Here is a 19509-nt window from a genome sequence, read left to right as displayed (position 1 = left end):
CAATACTGTGAAACTATTGAAACAATGAAAGGATTTTTGAATCAGGCATCAGAGCCTTCCCAGAGAGGGAAGTCAACCCTCATGGTCTCCCATAGTCACCTTTTACAAAGATGTAAACAATTTCTGTCTTTTCTGCAAATTGATGAAATGAAGATTTTTAAGACAATCAAGGCAATCTAAAAGGTACCAGATTGTTTTGGTTTTCTAATTATGAAGTGCAACTTCTTACAGAGTGCAGCTACTTGGAGACCTGTGCCAGGCAATCCCATCCAGAGCCCAGAGAGAAATAAGAGTGCCAGTGTTTGTCCATTCCTGCTTTTCCAAGGGACCCAGCACATCACCCCCTCCATGAACCCAAAGCAAGACACACAAGTTCCATAATGTTGGTTTTTTTGGGTCTTAAAAACACAGACTGCATGGATTGACATACAGGAAATACAATAAATTTATAAAGATATATAGAAACACAGGTCACCTAGAACACCTGTGCGCCATCAGACAAATGGCATCTGCAGCAGGCAGAGGTGAGGGGTCTGCACCCATGGTCTTGTACAGCTGGGTGAGCTCTACCACAGACATCTCTGGTGACAGGTGGCAACTGTTGTTCAACTTGTTGGCTTGGACATTCTTGATCCCTCCTGGGCATTCTCCTCACTCTGCTTTGCCATTAGTTTTACTCTAATCTTTGCTGTCCAAAAAAGAATTAAGTGTGGGTTTTTGTTGATGCTTCTTCATCTCCCTGAATCCTCCTGTAGAAATAGATTGCCAAGAAGACTCCTCAGATACGAGATAAAAACACAGTTAAAGGACTGCATGGAGGTTTCTGTAGAGCGCTGCAAGAAGCTGCCTTCCCACTCTAGCATGTTGCAAATACTTCAATGCCCACAGCAGTAGTAAATAACTCAAGGGAAAGGCCAACTCACGTGTCTCTCTTCAGAAGCTGACCCATGACTATATACCCAACCACTCCTGCAAGCAGCAGTACAGCTGAAACTACTACAGACGCTAGGATGTAGTTCTTGCTGAGTTCCCACTGTCCAGCAGTCTCAGCTTTTTGCACAGTAGCTGACCCTGGAAGGAGAAAAGACAATGCAAGAGACAATGTTTGTACTCTGCACTAGGGATAATCTCACAGTGTGCTTCAGATGCCCAAGGATTCTTGTCTTCAGAGATCGGTTCCTCTGGCTCTGGTGTCTCAGCACCAGGGATCAAGGGAGATCCCATAAAGTTCTCTAAGAGAAGAGCCCAGTGTGTATCAGGGAGCAGCACTGCCCCTATCTTTTCCTCCGGGCTGCAGGCCAGGACTGTGTGCTGGGCACCTGCAATTCATCCATGGAGAGCACTGCTGGGATACAGCAGAAATGATCCTATTTCCCTAAGCAAACATCTCCCAAGCACTCACTTCCTGAATGTCTCTCGTGATGAGCAAGTGTGCTGGTATCTGTTACTGCTTCTTTTTCTTCATCTGTGCTTGGCATGGTGTTATTTTCTCTCAAGGGAAAGGTCTCCTTCTCCACCATCTCATGATCTGTCTCTTTAGAAAGAACATGGAACACTTTAAATAAAAGTCATTGTCCCTTACCAAGAGCATGGTACCATGGCCTGGGCAATTTGATAAGTGGCAGTGAGGAGCCCGCTGTCCCCAAAGACAAGAGGAATCCACAACCGGGTTTACTGCAATACAGCAAGAAATGCAGACCCAAACCACCCAAGACTCGGCTAACTGAATGACACACACAAGGAATTTCTTCAACTAAAGCCTCGTGCTTGAGGTGCAGCTTCAACCCATCCCTGCCTCTTTGTTTTGGATATGGCATACATTCTGTGCGATGCCAGATCTGTCTCAGTACTGTGCTAAGTGTGAGGCAAACACAAATTCAGCACAGGCCTTTTCCCAACATCTGGATGCCAGTGTCCGCACACAGCAGCTCTGGCCAGTAATGGTACAACTGCAGCAGCAGCAGTAGCAGGAGGTGCCCCTGGTAATCATCTGGAACCACAACTGAGAGCAGACACTGTGCTCAGCCATCTCTATGGCTCACACTAGGAGGTGTGAAATGGAGTGTCCCTGCAGCAAAACTCTGACTGAGCGCTTCTGGCTGTCCAGGATACAGCACTGCCATAAAGAAAGCAGAAGCTCAGCTTCCCAGGTCCCCAGTTTAACTGAGTGGGATATACTAACCAGATGCAGATTTCACCAATGCTCTTAGAAGCCCTCTTGGAACCACAGGTATCTTCTGGTAATCCCTCCCTATTAGATTTATAAAAGAACATTTAGAGACAAAGGTCCATTTTTCATGAATAGCACAAGGAAAAGGAGTGCTTATTCAACTGACTGCTCACGTTTGAGATACCAGCTTGGAATCAGCATGGAATCTACTTCAGGAGTTGGAGGTGAATCCTTTCTGTCCTCAACTAGAAGTAAACACCACAAGAAGTTACCATCAGATGCACTGCCCTCATGGTCACACCTCAAGACCTGAATGTGGAAGGTGCTGACAGGGCATGCACAGACAGGCCTGCATTCTCACAGCTGCAGGGAGGTCTGGCTGCCCTTGGAACACAGCTGGCAGCTCTCACATGAAGTGAAAAACCATGGTGTGCCCACAGGACCCATGGGCGGGTCAGCACTGGAGCCTGGCCAGGAGGCTGGATAATCAGAGCTCGGGGTGGATGACCAGTGCTGAGTGACTGATAACTCAGTGCCGAGGTTCTGGGCCTGAACTGCCCCTCCCCACCTCCCTGCTCCTTAGGAACCTCTCTCCATGCTGCACCCTGAAGCAGCTGCAGCCCCTCATACCTGCCCTGGTGAGTCTGCCCCACCACCCACACCATAGTGGCTTCCTGGCTCAGCCAAGCCCTGGCCCCACTGCTGCCAGCCAGGGCTATGTGCTGGCCCCTGCCTGCCTACCTGCTCCCTGCTCAGGTATTTGAGCACTCTGGGTGTTCTGAGCTTGCAGGGCCAGGAGAAAGAGGAGCAGGAGGTAGTGGGTCAGGACCATGACCCTGCCTGCTTGCAACATTCTGCCTCCACTGTCACTGCTGCTGCTGCTGCAGTGTTGCCCAGAGTTGCACTGAAGAGCAGAGTGGGGCTCTGTGACCTCATAACAACATGGCATCCTGTAAACTGTCATCAACATTGGGCATTGCACCCCCCTACCAGTACACCCCAAAGTACACCTATGTTGCCTTTGCATTCAGGCACCATCTCTCTGTTCAGTTTCCTTGTTCTGCATAGGAACAGAAGGAGCACAAGTAGAGAAGGGTGGATGTATTCTGGGAGGCAGCACTGTGCACGGAAATGCAGAGGCACTCATATCTTATTCCTCAGAAATCCCCATCAAAAGCCTCATATGAAGGTGCCATTAAAAAACCCAATTGCAGGTGCCTTTCTTTGGCACTACACATTTGTCTAGACAGCATTCTGGCAAGAAGCCTGCTTTTCCCAATACTTCTGCTACAGCTTCATGACCAGGCAGCACGGCTTCCCTCCACTGCTATGATGCAAAGGTGGGTGTGCAGTGCTCAGGCTTCTCCCAGGTGAGCCTGGTTTTATTCCCTTTTCTCTTCCAATCCTGATTAAAGCTGTCTCAAAGAGCCTTGCTAACTCCTGAGCAAAGATCCTTTTTCCCTTTGAGGCAGGGAAATGTGCCACATGCCACCATCAGGCCTGGTGTCCTGTAGAGCAACCCACAGAAAAAGCTCCACACTTTGCTGGGAAGACCAGGGTGACAGTTATTCAACTCTAGAACCTTCCTGTGTCTGGTTCATGGCAAGTGGAAGAAGTTAATACTTCGTGTGCCCCAGATCCCTCAGCAGTCTGGTCTTCTGGTCCTTCTGGTCTGGACCTCACCAGAAGGTCTTCTCTGACCTTGGTTTGTAAATCAGTGATCTCCAGGCATCAGTGCTCTAACTCCTCTTCTATTGGTCTTCCATATAAAAACTGTGATGGATTCTGAATTTTTGTAATAACCAATTCCAGGTTTTCACTATTATTTAAAACTAATTAATATTTTAAGAGTCTACTATCTGATATCCAGTGACTTGCCCTTTTGCTTAGAATTGCTTTCAGATCATGTGGGGTGTACACTTCGATTTTTCCAGACGTTAGTTTATAGCTCTCTTCTATGAGGGCTGCTGTCGCAGCTATGGCTTGGAGACAACCATCCTCTAACCACAGGATCCAATCATTTAGACACGTGAGCTACAGGCTTCTTGACCCCACACCACTCCTGCACCAGAACACCATAGGCTATTCCTTCTTCAACATTAACAAATAGTTCAAATAATCAATTTACATCAGGTAAGCTTAATATTGGGGCGCTAGCCAGTTTTTCTTTCAATTCTATCAACTTTTCTTCATTGTCATTACTCCAAGTGATAGGTTCATCCCCTACCAATTTATCATGTAGGAGTTTAACTAACTTAGTATGACCTTCTATCCACAATTTACAATATCCAATTAGCCCTAATAATTTCCTTATGTCCATTTTGGTCTTCAGTGCCAATAATGATAATATCCCTTGAACTCGGCTCAGATCTAACTTTTTATATCCTTTTTCAATTAAATGCCCTAAATATTTCAGTTCAGGTTCTACAAATTGTAATTCTTTCTCTGACACTCTTAGATCGTTTTCCTCTAAGAAATTCCGTAAACAACTGTCATCTTTTGGACCTCTTCCTTCAGTTTCCCTAAGACCAATATATCATCTACATATGTAGGACTTGTGTTTCTTTACTGTACATAAACTGCTTCACTAGTTCCTCTAAGGATTGACCAAATAAATTGGAGGATTCTGTAAATCCCTGGGGTAACCGGGTCCACTGCAATTGTTGTTTCTGTCCTGTTTCCTCATCTGCCCATTCAAATGCAAACCACTTCCTGCTTTCTTTCTCTAAGGGCAGGACCAAAAGACGTCCTTCCGATCGATGACACTAAACTATGCATGTACTTTATTTAACAAATTATATGTATTAGTCACTACTGGGTACCTGGTAATGGTTTGTTTATTAACTTCTCTCAAATCTTGAACTAACCTGTATGTACCATCAGGTTTTCTGACCGGTAAAGTTGGTGTATTATGTGGTGACATACATGGTTCTAATATTCCCCCTTTGATTAATTTTTTGATTACTGTACTCAACCCTCATTTTCCTTCTGCTGATATTGGATATTGTCTCACCCTGATGGGTGGTATGTCAGGTTTCATTTTAATCTCTATGGGGATTAATAATTCCTGATGCCCTTTTTCCACCCACACCTTGAGATTTATTTCTTTTTCATCTTCTTCTCTCAATACCAACATCTTGGCTACCATACGTCCTCCCTCTGGTACTGTAAGTCCTGGCTTAAGAGATTGCACCCTATTTCCAGCATGTACAACAAATCTGCACACCCTTCCTGGAAACTCCCTTTTACCTTCACCTTTTCTATAATAAATACTTCAAATGGATTATTTTCAGCACTGTTTACTCTACATCTGTGATTACTTAATTTATACCTTCTTGGAATCTCAGAAATACTTCATCAGTCTGCCCCAGACTAAAAATTAATATTCTTCACTTCGAGGGCCAATTTCCAATTCTACCAAGGGCTCCCTTTGATATTCAGTTCCATCCCTCAGAGCGTAGAGCCCCTGACATTGCTAATCATCGCCTCTCAAATTTTTTCCAAGGTAGCCTGTTCTTTTGCTATACTTTCATCTTGCTGTCTCTTCTTACAAAACCTCTTGGTAATGACCTCTTTCATTACAGTAAAAACAAATCACATTGACCCATGGGGATTTTCTCTCTCCATCTCATTCTTTCTTCCTCTCTGCCCATCTTCTCAATTCCACTTCCTCCTCCTTCACTGGCTCATTTTTATCAACTCCTGTACTTTCTTTTGCTACCGCTATCATGATTTTAGCCTTTGCCTTGGTTTTCTCTTCCTCTCTTCTTAAACATACTTTTTGCACCTCCCTCAAATAACTCATTAAGGCCCTTCTCCTACCAATTGACCAATTTTTCCAATTTTCTTTTGTTGTCTACCCAGGATTTAGTTACAAACTAAACTGTTTGTATTCTTACCAACACTTGTCCTTCTGGACTTTCCAGATCAATGCTAGAGTATAACTGGAAATTTCCTTTTAGTCTTTTGAGCCATCACTACATGTCTTGTCCTTTTCTTGGTGACTGTCAAACACTAATTTCGCATTATTTGCCCTTGGGACTGCCTCTTGTGTTCCTCGTATCATCAGTGTTCTATAGTCACTCATATTCTTCTGTCCTTCCTCGTTGGGATCCCATCCTGGCTGGTTATTGGGTGCTTCTTCCTCTCCCCTGAGACCAATTCGATTCTCCCTTTCCCAAATCCTCATTGCAGCCCCACAAATTAATTGATTCTCCTCTAGGGAGAAAAGTATACCCGGTATCGAGTTTAACTCTTCCCAGGTATATATACTGGGACCCCAAAACTGATACAGTTGGTTGGATATCCCTGTAACTCTTTTAATAATTCTTTTTCATTTCTTTTTTCTCTCTCTTGATTCTGCTGCACTTCTTCTGTACTTTTTTTCACTCTTGGATTTCTCAGTCTCCTCTGAGTTGAGCTCTTTGGGGATATTCCCTCACAGGGAGTCCCACTTATCACAGTCTTCCAGATCGGGACAAAAACTCCAAAGCCTGTTCGGATCTTGTTTCTCATGTTTATTAGGATTTTATCGTATAACTTGGCAGGTCTCTCCAGACTATCTGCACAAGTAGAATTCACTGCAATCTGTGGCTCATTTGTTGTGGCTCACTTTGTGGCTCACTTTGGCTTTGAAAGCACAAAATGGTCCTAAACTATGCAATTCTTTTATCTTTATACTCATTCTTATCCAATTAACAATAGACATGTATATTATTTTTCTTAATGACTCAATGACCCAACACCTGTGTGCTGCACTGTGGAATTTTCTATTCAGTCATCTACTATTACCCAAAAACCTCTAGAAGAAGAACATGAAGAAGAAAGAAGAAGGAAAAGAAACAACAGTCTAAATCCTCCATCTTGCCTTCTGCTTTCTAAACAACTTTAAACTTTAACTTTTTCACTCAGTGACTTAAGAAAACTCTTTAATCTACACACTCACACTTTTAGCTTTTTTATCGGATTTTAACAGTTGTTTCTATGTATCACCATGAAAACATGCTTATAAATTTCATATTGTATGAAATTCAGTGTTTTTCTGGATCTCAGAGCTAAACATCAGAAACAAGGGCATACACTCCGTGTCTCAGACTCCAACATATCCCAATTGGATGTTCTAACAGATTTTTTATTTCTTTTTTAAAATTTCTCAGAAACAGTCAGTGGGGCCTTTACAAACCCTATTCCCCTCTAGTGCCCCCCATAGGTACTTCTCTCAAAGGAAACATCCGTTCAGATCATTTTTCTTTACTATTTTTTTCAACTTGGAATCTAGTATTGTACCCATGGCCTTTTAGAGTCTCACTCTGTTTTTCACAACCATATGTCCCCTCTATCCCTTGTGGGTCCAGTGCACCCACACTTTCCAGTTCTGTCCCTATTCTTTCTTTTAACCTCATCCCTTCTTCAACACATTGAGATATAGGGGAGAAATAGAAAGGGATATTCTGGAGGGTACTGGGCACAGGAATACTCTTGATGAGTTAGGTAGGGGTTTGAAGACCTGGCTGGGATTGCCGAAATAATTGGAGGAGATGCAGAGGAAGCTGAGGGAACCTAAAGTCCCAAAGGTGGTTCTGAGGAGGATGTATGTGGCATTGGGGAAATGGAAGGAGGATTGGGATTCTTGGGGGTGATAGGAAAGGCAGATTCAGGAGGAGGATATAAGGGTATGGATGGGGATTTGGGGGAAGATGGAGGCAAGACAGGGTAAGGTGTTGAGGGTATAAGTTGGGCTGAGGCAGGATGGATGATTGAGAATGGACAGAGTTGGAGGAGGAGTTATGGGAGATTATCTAGAGGGTCCCTCTTCTTCTCAACCTTCCCTCCTTCCTCCCACCTGGACTCTTCAGACATCTTAAATACCTTCACACTTTTTCTCTTTTTCAGCTTTCTTGAGCCAACAAGCCACATATTTTGCTGCTTCTTCATGTGGAGCCTCTCTTAATCTAAGATATTTACTTAATGCCAAGCATAACCATTTTTTCTTGGATCCATACCAAGGTCAATATACAAGGCCCTCTGAAATGCTTTCTATTTGCCATATTTCAGTGCAATACCATATAATTTTTATTTTATCTAAGTCCTTTAACATATTCTCATTTTCCCACCTGTTCAACATTTCTCCCAGGGGACTATTAGGGGTTATCTCCTTAGGGGTGCTCTTTCTTTTCCCTTTCTGACCCTTACTTTTTACTACACACTGTCCCTTATTGTCTTTCATTGCTTTAAACTAAACTATTAATTTCAATTAATATAACAAAGTACAGAAATAATAATGAATATAATACCAAATTGAAAGGTATTAAGATCTATCTATATCTGAACTTAATAGGAAAACTAAATAAGAAAAACTTAAACAGGAATAAAATATTCAAAATACCCATTTAAAGAAACCCACATTAGAAATGACCACAGCAGCTTAAACAATAAATACAACTGAATGTTTACAACCTAACAACTGGAATATAAATTGCAGATGATTATTCTCTGAAATAAGGGTAATAGTGTAGGAAAAGAGATTACTTACAATATTCAAAAGCAGAATGGCAGACAATTGAAATAATTATTTTTAGAATCATATGGGTGACCAAAGTAAATATGGTTATCAAAAACAGGGCAATGGAAAATTGAAAGTAATTAGAACAATGTGGGAAACAAAAATAAATATGGTGGTCATAAACAAAATGGCCGACAATGAAAATGGCAATTAGAATAGTGTGGGAAACAAAAATAAATACGGTGGTCAAAAACAAAATGACAGGTGATTTAAATGTAATTAAAATAGGATGGGAAACAGAAATAAATATGCTGGTCAATTGGAATAGTTGTGGGAGAAATAAAATAAAGATGGTGGCTAACTAGAACAAAATGGCAGACAAATGAAGCAGCACCCAAACAATTTGGGCAACACAAAACGGCGGACTACTCAACGTAAAATGGACACTCCACTTCAAATCCAAAATGGTCAAACTCCACTGTCCCTCTACAATCTAAGATGGCAGTACCACCGTACACAAAGAACTGTTACTTCTTAAGGAGTGATCTGGGAACTTCCGGCTAGTCCTTACCCCAGAACTACACTCCCCAAGATTCTGCAGTTTCACAAAGTAAATTAAAAATCCCAAACTAACAGCAAATCATCACTGAAGCGTCCAAAATTCCAAAATGAAATACCAGCACATTCCAAATCAACACCAAGCAACAAGCAAATAACATCAAGTTCCAAAGAAACTGTAAATTATTTAGTTATAACCAAATTAGAAAGCCTCCAAACAAACTATAAGTAAAACATTAAATTATATAGGAATTCTCCAAACTATAAAAGAAACTTGATCGCTACCACGACATGTTCTATTCCTCCCTCCTAGTCCTAGTGACTAGGAGGACCATCTCACAGCCAGTGGCCCTCTTTCCTGAAGTCTCCATACTGCAAGGTGACTACTCTGTTGCCCCAGCTTGTCCCACTATGAACCCCCTCTCCTTGGGGTTCCTAGCTCAGAGTCCTAATTCCCTGGACAGAAAACCTTCCCTTTGGTCTGTTTCCAGGGAATCAACCCCCCAGAGTGGGCACCCTCCCCTTCCCCTGTCTAGAAGAGGCACTCTTTCATCTGGAGGCCACCTTAAGTTAGCAGTCCCCAGATAAGAGTATCCTTCCCACCTCTGGGGTCCTAATTCTCCAGGCAGCAAATCCATCCTTTGATTTGCCTCCAGGGAATCATCCCCTCCCAGGAAGGATTTGATCCCACAGTCCTTCCTCCAGTCCCCTCCTATGAGCCCCTTTTTTGGTCCCTAGTTTGGAAGGAACCTTCCCCTTATCAACTCCCTCCCTGGGGTTTCTAGCTCAGAGGGTGAAGGTTCTGGTTGTGACCAAACCCACCACGTGAGCCTCCTTCTGGGAGGATGGGAGCCTGCACAAGAGCAGTGTAAGGTCTGGTACTACCCATCTCCACAATCTCCCTACAAATCCTCTCATGGAATTTCTGACTCAGGAGCCCAGGGGTCCTTGGGGTCCACTCACTCAATTTCCAATCACTTCCCTCTGTTCCTGGCTGGCCCCCTCGTGGGAGTCCAGAAATGCGGTAGTAGGAGGTACCCACACACTTTGGGAGTCTGTATTAACAGCCCCCATCTCTCTCACACTCATTCACTGCGTACTCCCTTCACCTCAAACCCCACCCATGACATCAACCTGTGCGTTGTGGGCCTCGCTCCCTCTAAAGGGAGGTCCTACCCGTCCAGGTTGCTATGCCTCTGCCGGTCTTCAGGTATTATCACCTGTCCCTTCCATGGTCTCGAAGTAGTCCAGGGGTAAAAAAAGTGTACGCACACCTAAATCTGTCCTACGCCGGGACCACTGCTAGGCGTGATAATCCGAGATGAGTCCCCAGAAACTGTTATAAATGAGCTTGGATTTAGGATGAAAAACAAAGTCGAACCCTTTCTTAAACAAACCACAGAAAAACACCAAGAGGCAAGAGCCCAGAATAAGTTTGGACTCTGCTACAGCAATGCCAAACACTCTCGCTTAGATCAGATACTGTGGAAGGACTCCAAGAGAAGTCCTGCTGCCCCTTTTATAGACTCCCCCCCCCGCCCCCCCATCCAGGATTGGTCCATTCATGATCCACTCTCTGACTGGCCCATTTCCAGGGCTCTCATTGGTTCTTAAGAGGGGTCACTCCTGACCAATCATTCCTCTGGGGCATCAATGATTGGTTGTCTTCTCCACCAATGGTTGTTTCCAGCACAGACATCACTCCTGGGAGGTCATGTTCTTGACTGTTGTTTTAGCTGAACCTTTCCTAACACCACGCGATACCCCACCAGCCCTGGGTCACCACCATCTCCACTTGAGTGCCCCCACACCAATCACCAGACCTCACCCATTTCCTTTATAAACCCACAAGAACCCACACTCCCTAACCACAAATATTAATTAGGAACATTTTATATTGAATAATTATTCACTTATAACCCAGTAGTAACAATTAATCAATATGTTACAACAACTAGTTTACTTATATTCCCTTAGAAGTGGTGAAGAGGAATCACTGAGCTGCTCACCCTTGTCCCTTTCCTCTCTACAGCAGCTCCAGCTCCACCTCTGGGCTGTCTCTCATGGGCCTCTCAGCTGCTTCTGAGATTTCCACCTCCTGAGAGAGCAGCCCAAGGCTCTTTCCAGAAGAGAGCTTTGCCTCAACCTTTGAATCAAGCCCCACTAACTCTTGTCATACAGACATCCAGATGTGCAGCCCTGCATATGCTGATATGAACTGAGAGCTGAGGGATGCATGCAGGGTCATGCCCTGCAGTGCCATTTCTAAAATGCCTCGGCTGCTTCTGAGGGAGCTGACATGACTGCTCCGAGCCAGTGGAAGCAGCTGTGGCCCAAGAAGCGAGGCCGGCAGGGCCGGCACAGCCCCACATCCCCGTGCCCACCCCTCACGGCCCTGTGGGAAATGGTGGCAGCGGGACCAAGGCACCCACTGGCTGCAGGCAGTGTTGTCCTCCTGCCGTGCCACACGCAGCAGGCGGCTTCAGGAGCATCACAGGCAGTCTGGGGACAGTGGTCCCACAGCTGGCAATGAGCCGCCGAGTAGCACAATGCTGTGGAATGCATTAAGAGAGAGACTGGGTGTGTAGGGAGTTAAGGAACACAGACGGGCAGTGTTCATAGGTGCCACCCCTCAGGGAGGAATGGCGCCCAAACCCAACGCCAAGGCAACTGGGCAGCCTGCCTGGGTTCTGGGTTGGAGATGTGACCAAGAGACCCTCCAGCCTGGTAGCACCCTCTGCTCGTTATGCACTGCAGCCTTCAAGGTGGGTAGCGTTCTGTGCTTGATTCCAGAGGTTGGTATTGGCCAGGTTTATGCAGCTTGTCAGCTGGAAACTGCTTGTGAGCCTTGGAGACAGCCCAGAGGTGGAAAGCTGTCAATGCCTCTCTGCTTGTGGCTATAAACACCTGGGGTTTAACAGATGCTTCCTGGGCATTTATACCAAAGGTGCTCTCTAAGGCCTTGCAGAGATTCTGAGCCTGGGGTGGCCGGCACACATAAGTCCATGAGTATTTCCTTCCTGGAAGAGCTGCTCAGCTAAAAGGCCACTCGTGTTAGCTCTTACCTGCGGGAACATCGCACCTTTGTGTCCATGGCAGTACCTCATGGTGTCCAAGGACAAGCAAGAGGGAGGTCAGGACCTCTGGAGAAAGGGAGGGGAAATTTTGTTTGTGGATGGTTCATCCAGAGTAGTAAATGGAAAAAGAATGTCAGGATACGCCATTATTGATGGACATAACATGACTGTTATAGAGAAAGGAAAGCTCCCTGATAGCTGACCTGCACAGTGCTGAGAGATCTACACACTGTTAAAAGGATTGAAATGGCTTAATCAAAAGAGCAGAAACATCTATACGTACTCTAAATACGCTTATGGGGTGGTACACACCTTTGGAAAAATTTGGACTGAAAGGGGGTTCATAAGCTCAAAGGGAAAGACGTTAATTCATGAGGGTTTAATTAAAGCTGTGCTGGAAGCTATAATGGGGCTGAAGGAAATAGCAGTAGTACATGTAAAAGGACATCAGAAAGGAGGTTCAATGAGAATAAGAGGAAATAACTTAGCTGACCAAGTAGCAAAAGACAGTCACTTTAGAAAACACTAGCGAGACACTACAGTTGGTAGAAGTGGGGGATAAGAATGATAGAGATAAAGAAGACAAGGGAGTTCTGATGTTAAATGAAAGAGAGCAAGAAGAATTGTAACAGCATGGTGCTATTAAAAATTAAAAGGAAAATGGAGGATGCTGGATGGGAGGCAAGTATTAAACAAAACATTAGCTCTAAATGTGTTAGAGAGCCTCCATGCCTCAACTCAGTAGGGAACCCAGGCATTATGTGATCACTTTGTATGAACTTATGTCTGTATTGGAGTATTTGAGGTCATCAAGGTTGTAACTCGGGAATGTATGGTCTGCCAGCAGGTAAATAAAAAGGTAATGTGGAAATTTCCTCAAGGGGGAAGAGAATTGGCTAGAAGACCTTTCCAAATCATACAGATAGATTATATTGAACTTCCCCAGTACAAAGATTCAAATATCTATTGGTTATAATTGACCATCTAAGTCATTGGGTTGAAGCATACCCAACAACCAAGGTGACAGCGGAGGTACTTAGTAAATTCCTTTTGGAACAAATTATACCAAGGTATGGACTAGTAAATATGATTGATTCAGATAGAGGTCCACATTTCACATCAAAAATCCTCCATCAAATAACAATGACCCTAAATATTGCTTGGAGACTCCATACACCCTGGACGCCACAAAGTTCTGGACAGGTTGGGAGAATAAATCAAACACTAAAAATAGCCCTCACAAAATTAACAGAGGAGACAAAAATGAATTGGTTTAAGTGTCTTCCTCTTGCTTTAATGAGGTTAAAAACAAAACTGAGAGAGGATTTGGGGGTTTCCCTCTACGAGATGATGTTTGGTTTACCTTTCCTGACCACTCTGGGTAACATTGGGACATAAGAAGAGGGAGAACAAAGTGTAAAGAAATACATGCCAACTATGGCCAACACCTTGGAAGAATTAAGGGAGAAAGGATATCTCCCTCAAACTACTCCCATTGATTTCAAAATACATAAATTTAAATCCAGAGATTGGGTCAGAATTAAAACATGGAGAGAACAACCATTAACTTCAAGATGGGAAGGTCCCTTCCAAGTTCTACTAACCACTGAAACAGCGATTCAAACACACGAAAAGGGATGGATGCATGTCACCAGAGTAAAAGGACCGGTCTCTGCTCCTAAGGAATCAGCTTCTTCTCCCATAGAACGGACAACAATGGAAGTATCAGACACCAAGCTCATTTTAAAGAAGAAATGTCCAAATGAACCTCCTGGGAACATGAAATAACAAGAGTTTGTTTCAAAAAGTTCCAACTATGAGCCATAATTATTATTTAACTGTATTTAAATACTTAAACCTTGTAGAATGTATTAAAATTGTCCTAGTTTAGGGCAAATTTGGGAGAGAACCTCCAAATGGGGTTCCCCCAAAAAACAAAATTCAAATAGCCCCTCCCCCCAGCTGGTTCGGGAAAAATATTTCCTTGGAGAGAAGTGGAAAAAACTGTTTATTTAACAGAAATTGAATAATATTAAACAATAAAACCTCTCGCTGTTCGATGAGATGGCAAATCCAGGAAGAAAAGTCCTTTCCATGTGGTGTAGCTTGGCCTGCTCAGGTTCTTATCAGTCCTTCCAGCGCTGGAAAATGCTGAGGCCCAGGCACCAGTGGGCCACAGGTGTGAGCTCCCAGGGTTTGGTTGGGTGCTTTTCAGTCTAGAGCAGGTTTGAACAGATCCAAAAAAAAGGTAAAAAGTTCAGGGAACTTCTCTGCCTTAGCTCGCTAAAAACTAACTAACCATAAAAGAGAAGCTCTGTCCCACTGTCTGTCCATGCTGCAGACACCACAGTCCAGGAGCAGGATGCGAGGTAGTGATGTTTTTGTTCAACACAAACTACGCGTTTCTTCTACCCCCACTTTGCTCTCAGAGCCAGTCTTAAAGGTGCAGAACTTAATATGTAACATAAACCAGGTGACTGGGGATACCAGTATCATAAAGTCACCCCAGGACAAAAATGTATTAAGTTTTAACTGTATATAATCTATTTAAAGAATTGTTTAGGGATGGGGTTTTAACTGTATATAGTTTATTTAAGAGACTGTCTAATTTATTAGAATGTATAAGGTTGAAGGTTTATTGTTAACCTCTGGTATTTCTTGTTGCAGATCAAAAGATCCTAGGAAGCAAATAGAGGCATTCTCCTACACATCTAGCAATCAGGCTCTAAAAGAAACAAGCAAGTTGATACAAAAGGGGAAAAAATGAGCTTCTGCAACAAGAAGTAGTAGACAGTAAGGAATGCAAAAGAAGGGAGGCAAGAACAGATCAGGATCCCACAAAGAGAGTCACAGGTGAGAAAGTGAGATATGGGTGGGAAAGTGCCCTGTACTGGACTCCCACTGATGTTTCTCTTCTTACAAGTAATGATCCTGACAGGAGAAGCAGCTCCTTGTGATAAGTGCTACTACCCTATATATGCAGGAGACTCTCAGACACGAATCCCACTTGTATCAACTTTTCAGAATTTACTACTTGTAACGAGGATGGAAAAATTTATTGGCTGTCTGAAAATGTAGGGAACTTTACACAAAAATTGTTGGGGGAATGCCCTATGAAAGAGAAGTGGATTTGTTCAGAGAAAATAATGTATAAAAAGAGGGGCTGTCAAAGGGGTTTATAAGCTTGACTGGATCAAAGAAAAATAGGTGAAAGAGATAATTAAGCAGGGACCTTGGATAAAGGTACTAGGAGGGAAAAACCTAATCTTGTACTTGGCAGAGAGAATAAGTCATGAATTTAACATTACTAACTATTGGATTTGTGGTGACACCTAAATGGCTGAAATCTGGCCATAGGAAGGAATTCCTTTGAGTCCACAGAATTTACTAAGGATATTAGGAAAAGGAGAATCCATACAAGAGAAAAGACCAGAAGGGGAAGTATGGAGCTTGTGATCTGATGCCACTGGTGAGGAGTGTTTATGGAAAAGAGGCTCTAAATTCACCTTTTATGTAGGTGAGCTACCTTGTAAACATTATCTAGTAACAAATGATACCCATAAATGATGGATTCCCCAAGCCTCATATTTGTACTGGGCAAAGGATCAAAGAAAGGGATGTTCCTACATTGAGCGAGAGAAATTATATGAGTGTGCCACCAAGGAGACTAATCCATTTCAAGGAGAAAAGAGATTGTCAACATTTTGGCGTGGAATTGGTGTAGACACTATAGAGCCCCCAGGATTCGGGAAGGCCCCAAATGGTCTCTACTGGATCTGTGGGAGACCAGCTTATGTTATGCTCCCAAAGAATTGGGCAGGGAGTAGCACACTAGGCATAATCAAACCCTCTTAGTTCTTACTTCCCTGGATAGAAGAAAAACATTTAGGGGTACCTTTGTATGATGAATTAAAAAGAAAAAGGAGGGAAACATTGATAGGAGGGGCACAGAAATGGGAAGAAGATGAATGGCTACCAGAAAGAATAATAGCCACTTACGGTCCTGCTACCTGGGCCCAGGATGGATCATGGGGCTGTAGAACCCCTGTGTACATGCTCAATCAGATGATTCTTTTACAAGTAATAGTAGAAGTCATACCTAATCAATCTAGTCTGGTTCTCGATTTACTCTCAGCATAAGCCCGTCAAATGAGAGCTATGATCTATCAGAACAGACTGGCATTAGATTATTAATTGGCAGAAGAAGGGGGAGTACGTGGTAAATTTAATTCATCAGGATGTTGTGTTGAGATCGATGACCATAGTGAAGTAATTAAGAACATCAGCACTAACATCAGGAAATTAGTCCATGTTCCTGTCCAGAAATTGACCCTCTTATTAAAAACGAATTGGTGGGATAACATTTTTGATGGTGAATGGTGGAAGAAAGTACTGATAACTGTTGGAGGTGCCCTAATCATTATCTCTTTCCTTAAACATTTGATTCCCTACTTAATTCGGACCATCACAAAAACTGTGCAAAAATCACTCAACCTAAGCTTGGAAAAACAGCTGAGTAAAGGAGATACAGGGAAACTTCATCTGATAAAGACTACTAACGCAGAGGAAGACCAAAAGCCAGAGACAGCAGAAAAACTCTACAAGAAGTATCAAAGTTTTAGAGGGGAGAGTTGTTATAAGTAAACTAGTTGTTGTAACATGTTGATTAACTGTTAACATTGGGTTATAAGTTAATAGCTGTTCAAAATAAATTGTTCCTAGCTAATATTTGTGGTTAGGGAGTGTGGGTTCTTGTGGGTTTATAAGTGAAATGGATGAGGTATGGTGGTTTGGTGTGAAGGCACTCAAGTGGAGATGACGATGGCCCAGGGCTGGTGAGGTACTGCGTGGTGTTAGGAAAGGTTCAGCTAAAAGAACACTCAAGAACATGACCTCCCAGGAGTGACGTCTGTACTGGAAACAACCATTGGTGGAGAAGACAACCAATCATTGATGCCCCAGAGGAATGATTGGTCAGGAGTGACCCCTCTTAAGAACCAATGAGAGCCCTGGAAATGGGCCAGTCAGAGAGTGGATCATGAATGGACCAATCCTGGATGGGGGGTCTATAAAAGGGGCAGCAGGACTTCACTTGGAGTCTTCCCATGGAGTCTGATCTAAGGGAGAGTGTTTGGCATTGCTGTAGCAGAGTCCTGGCTTATCCTGGGCTCTTGCCTCTCTTGGTTAAGAAAGGGTTTGACTTTGTTTTTCACCCAAAAAGTCCAAGCCCATTTATAACAGAATAGAATTTTCTAAGGAAAGTCTACCGCCTGAGCCAGAAGTGTACAATTGATCAGAGCCCAGAGTTTCTTGGCTAGCTCAGAGATGGGGTTTTTCCTCACTCTGGCTCGGTGCCAGAAGGAGTAGGATTTGAGCTTAACAATTTACTTTTGGAACTCAAGTCTCTCAAACAAGTAAAGAAACAGGGAGGACTCTTCTGCTGGGTTATGTTCTGTGGGGATTTGTGAGCCCCCTATCCAGGAGAGTGGGAAATCCCCTTGGAGGGATGCCACTATAATTTAATGGTTGAGGCCTCTCTTATGGAGTCTCCCTGTTGATGACACATGTACCCCAGTTCTACCCTTCCCCCTGGCCTGTTGGCCAGCCCCTTTTCCCTCCCCCTGGGCAGTCTCCTCCCTGCCTCCTTTCCTCCGACCTTCCCCTATCCCTAGAATCGTCTCTCATCCTTGGTTCCCCATTGGCCTGATTTCCCTAATCCCCCCCTACCTTGGACTGATTGGCTCTAGCACCCTGGACCCTCCTCTGTACCACCCCCTGGCCCTAAGCTCATTGGTCCCAGTTGTTCTCCACCCCCAGTACAAAATGTGTTGCACAGCCCTTATTCTGGGCCCTTTGTTCCTGGACCCTTCACGAGTCAGAAGAAATAAACGCTCCTTGTGGAACCCATACAAGGGCCCCTCTTGACTCCTCGCCACTGACTCCAACTGCATCTATCTGGCTGCATGTCTGTGTGGGTGTGTGGCGCTGTCCGAAGCGGCTTTCCCAGAGACACTTCTGGGAAGGTTGTGGCACCCTACCATTGACCCCATGCCGTAACAGTGTTCCACAGTTTATTTCTGTGAAGGGAACTCCAGAGAATGAGACAAAAGGTTTGGGGTCTGGGGTGCTTCTTTTAACAGGGGCTTCTTTGAAGGGTGGGAACATTAGAGAGAACCAATTATTTTTCACAGCTAGCACATTTACAAACTTCATACAAATCAAGGCTAAACACACTAAGATATGAAATAACAGGCGTACATTCCCTCGAATAAGAAACTTCTTACTCTGCGTGGGATGTACAAAGCAAACCTGGAAGCTCAGGGGGGAAGAGGTGGGGCAAAGGTACACACTCAGTCTCCTTTAGATGGGACACAGGAACCGGAAAATGCACAGAAACTGGAGGCAGTGACTACAGGTCAGGGACGAGGAGAACAAAGCCGTGAGTTCCCGCATGCCAGAGAGTGGGCTCTGGCCTTTCCTACCCCTGTGCCTTCCCGGGCCCTTTCTGCTGGGCTCAGAGGAAACCGTGACAATCTGCTCCAAGCCAGGAAGTATCTAGGAATTCCTTGTCAGTTCCAGCGAAAGCGCGGAGTTGATTTGGCTGCGGGGAAGCAGCAGTGGTGCTTCTTCCCCACCCTCCCCCCTCTCCTCCCGTCCCTCTCCTCCCGTCCCTCTCCCGTCCCTCTCCCGTCCCTCTCCCGCCTTTCTCGTGCTAGAGAAACCCGGAGCGGCTGGAAATGACAGCGGCGCCCTCCCTCCACTCCGTCGGGCTCCCCGCTGCCTCCCCGCTGCCGGGTAGGGGGGGTGGGATCGGCACGGCCCCTGGCGGCTGCAAGGCTCAAAGACAGAGATCTGACGAAGAAAAACTCCACTAACCACAGTAAAATCATCCCCCAGCAGAGAGAGAGAAGGAGAGAAGGAGAGGAGAAGAGAAGCCAATGCTTGGGGGAGGATGCATTCCAGGCTAACAGCTACAAACATAAACTAACCATCTCTAAGTTAGTAACATTCTAACAACCTTTACCACAACATACAATAACCCCCAAAGCCCAACAGTGTCCAGAGACGTCTTTAAGCATTTCTCTGCTAATTGCTGCTGGAAATATCCTCCACACACACTGCAGGTGACAGCCTCAGAGAGCTGTGCCATGTTTCTTGGACAACACATCTGCTGCACTCACACCTCCAGCTTTGGCTGTAGA

At 44.4% G+C, this 19509-nt stretch overlaps 1 protein-coding gene and 1 long non-coding RNA gene across 2 annotated transcripts; one reads left to right on the top strand and one right to left on the bottom strand.

The window, feature by feature from the left end:
• Nucleotides 1–421: 421 nt before the first annotated feature.
• Nucleotides 422–3197, bottom strand: LOC147648539 (uncharacterized). The gene is made up of 6 exons (XM_086869851.1): nucleotides 2912–3197; nucleotides 2344–2415; nucleotides 2183–2251; nucleotides 1403–1534; nucleotides 924–1071; nucleotides 422–749 (listed from the first exon to the last, which is right to left on the bottom strand). The coding sequence occupies exons 1-6, from the start codon at nucleotides 3195–3197 to the stop codon at nucleotides 704–706; spliced, it is 753 nt and encodes a 250-aa protein (XP_086725977.1). The 3' UTR covers nucleotides 422–703.
• On the top strand, nucleotides 3162–7029 carry LOC111941415 (uncharacterized). Its single transcript, XR_015281167.1, has 2 exons — nucleotides 3162–3540; nucleotides 3621–7029. It is a non-coding gene; the product is annotated as an uncharacterized LOC111941415 (long non-coding RNA).
• The last annotated feature ends 12480 nt before the right edge of the window (nucleotides 7030–19509 follow it).

The sequence above is a fragment of the Cyanistes caeruleus genome, chromosome Z, assembly GCF_971803275.1.
Source record: "Cyanistes caeruleus chromosome Z, bCyaCae1.hap1.1, whole genome shotgun sequence".
Classification (NCBI taxonomy): domain Eukaryota; kingdom Metazoa; phylum Chordata; class Aves; order Passeriformes; family Paridae; genus Cyanistes; species Cyanistes caeruleus.
This window is presented reverse-complemented; position numbering and strand designations above follow the sequence as displayed.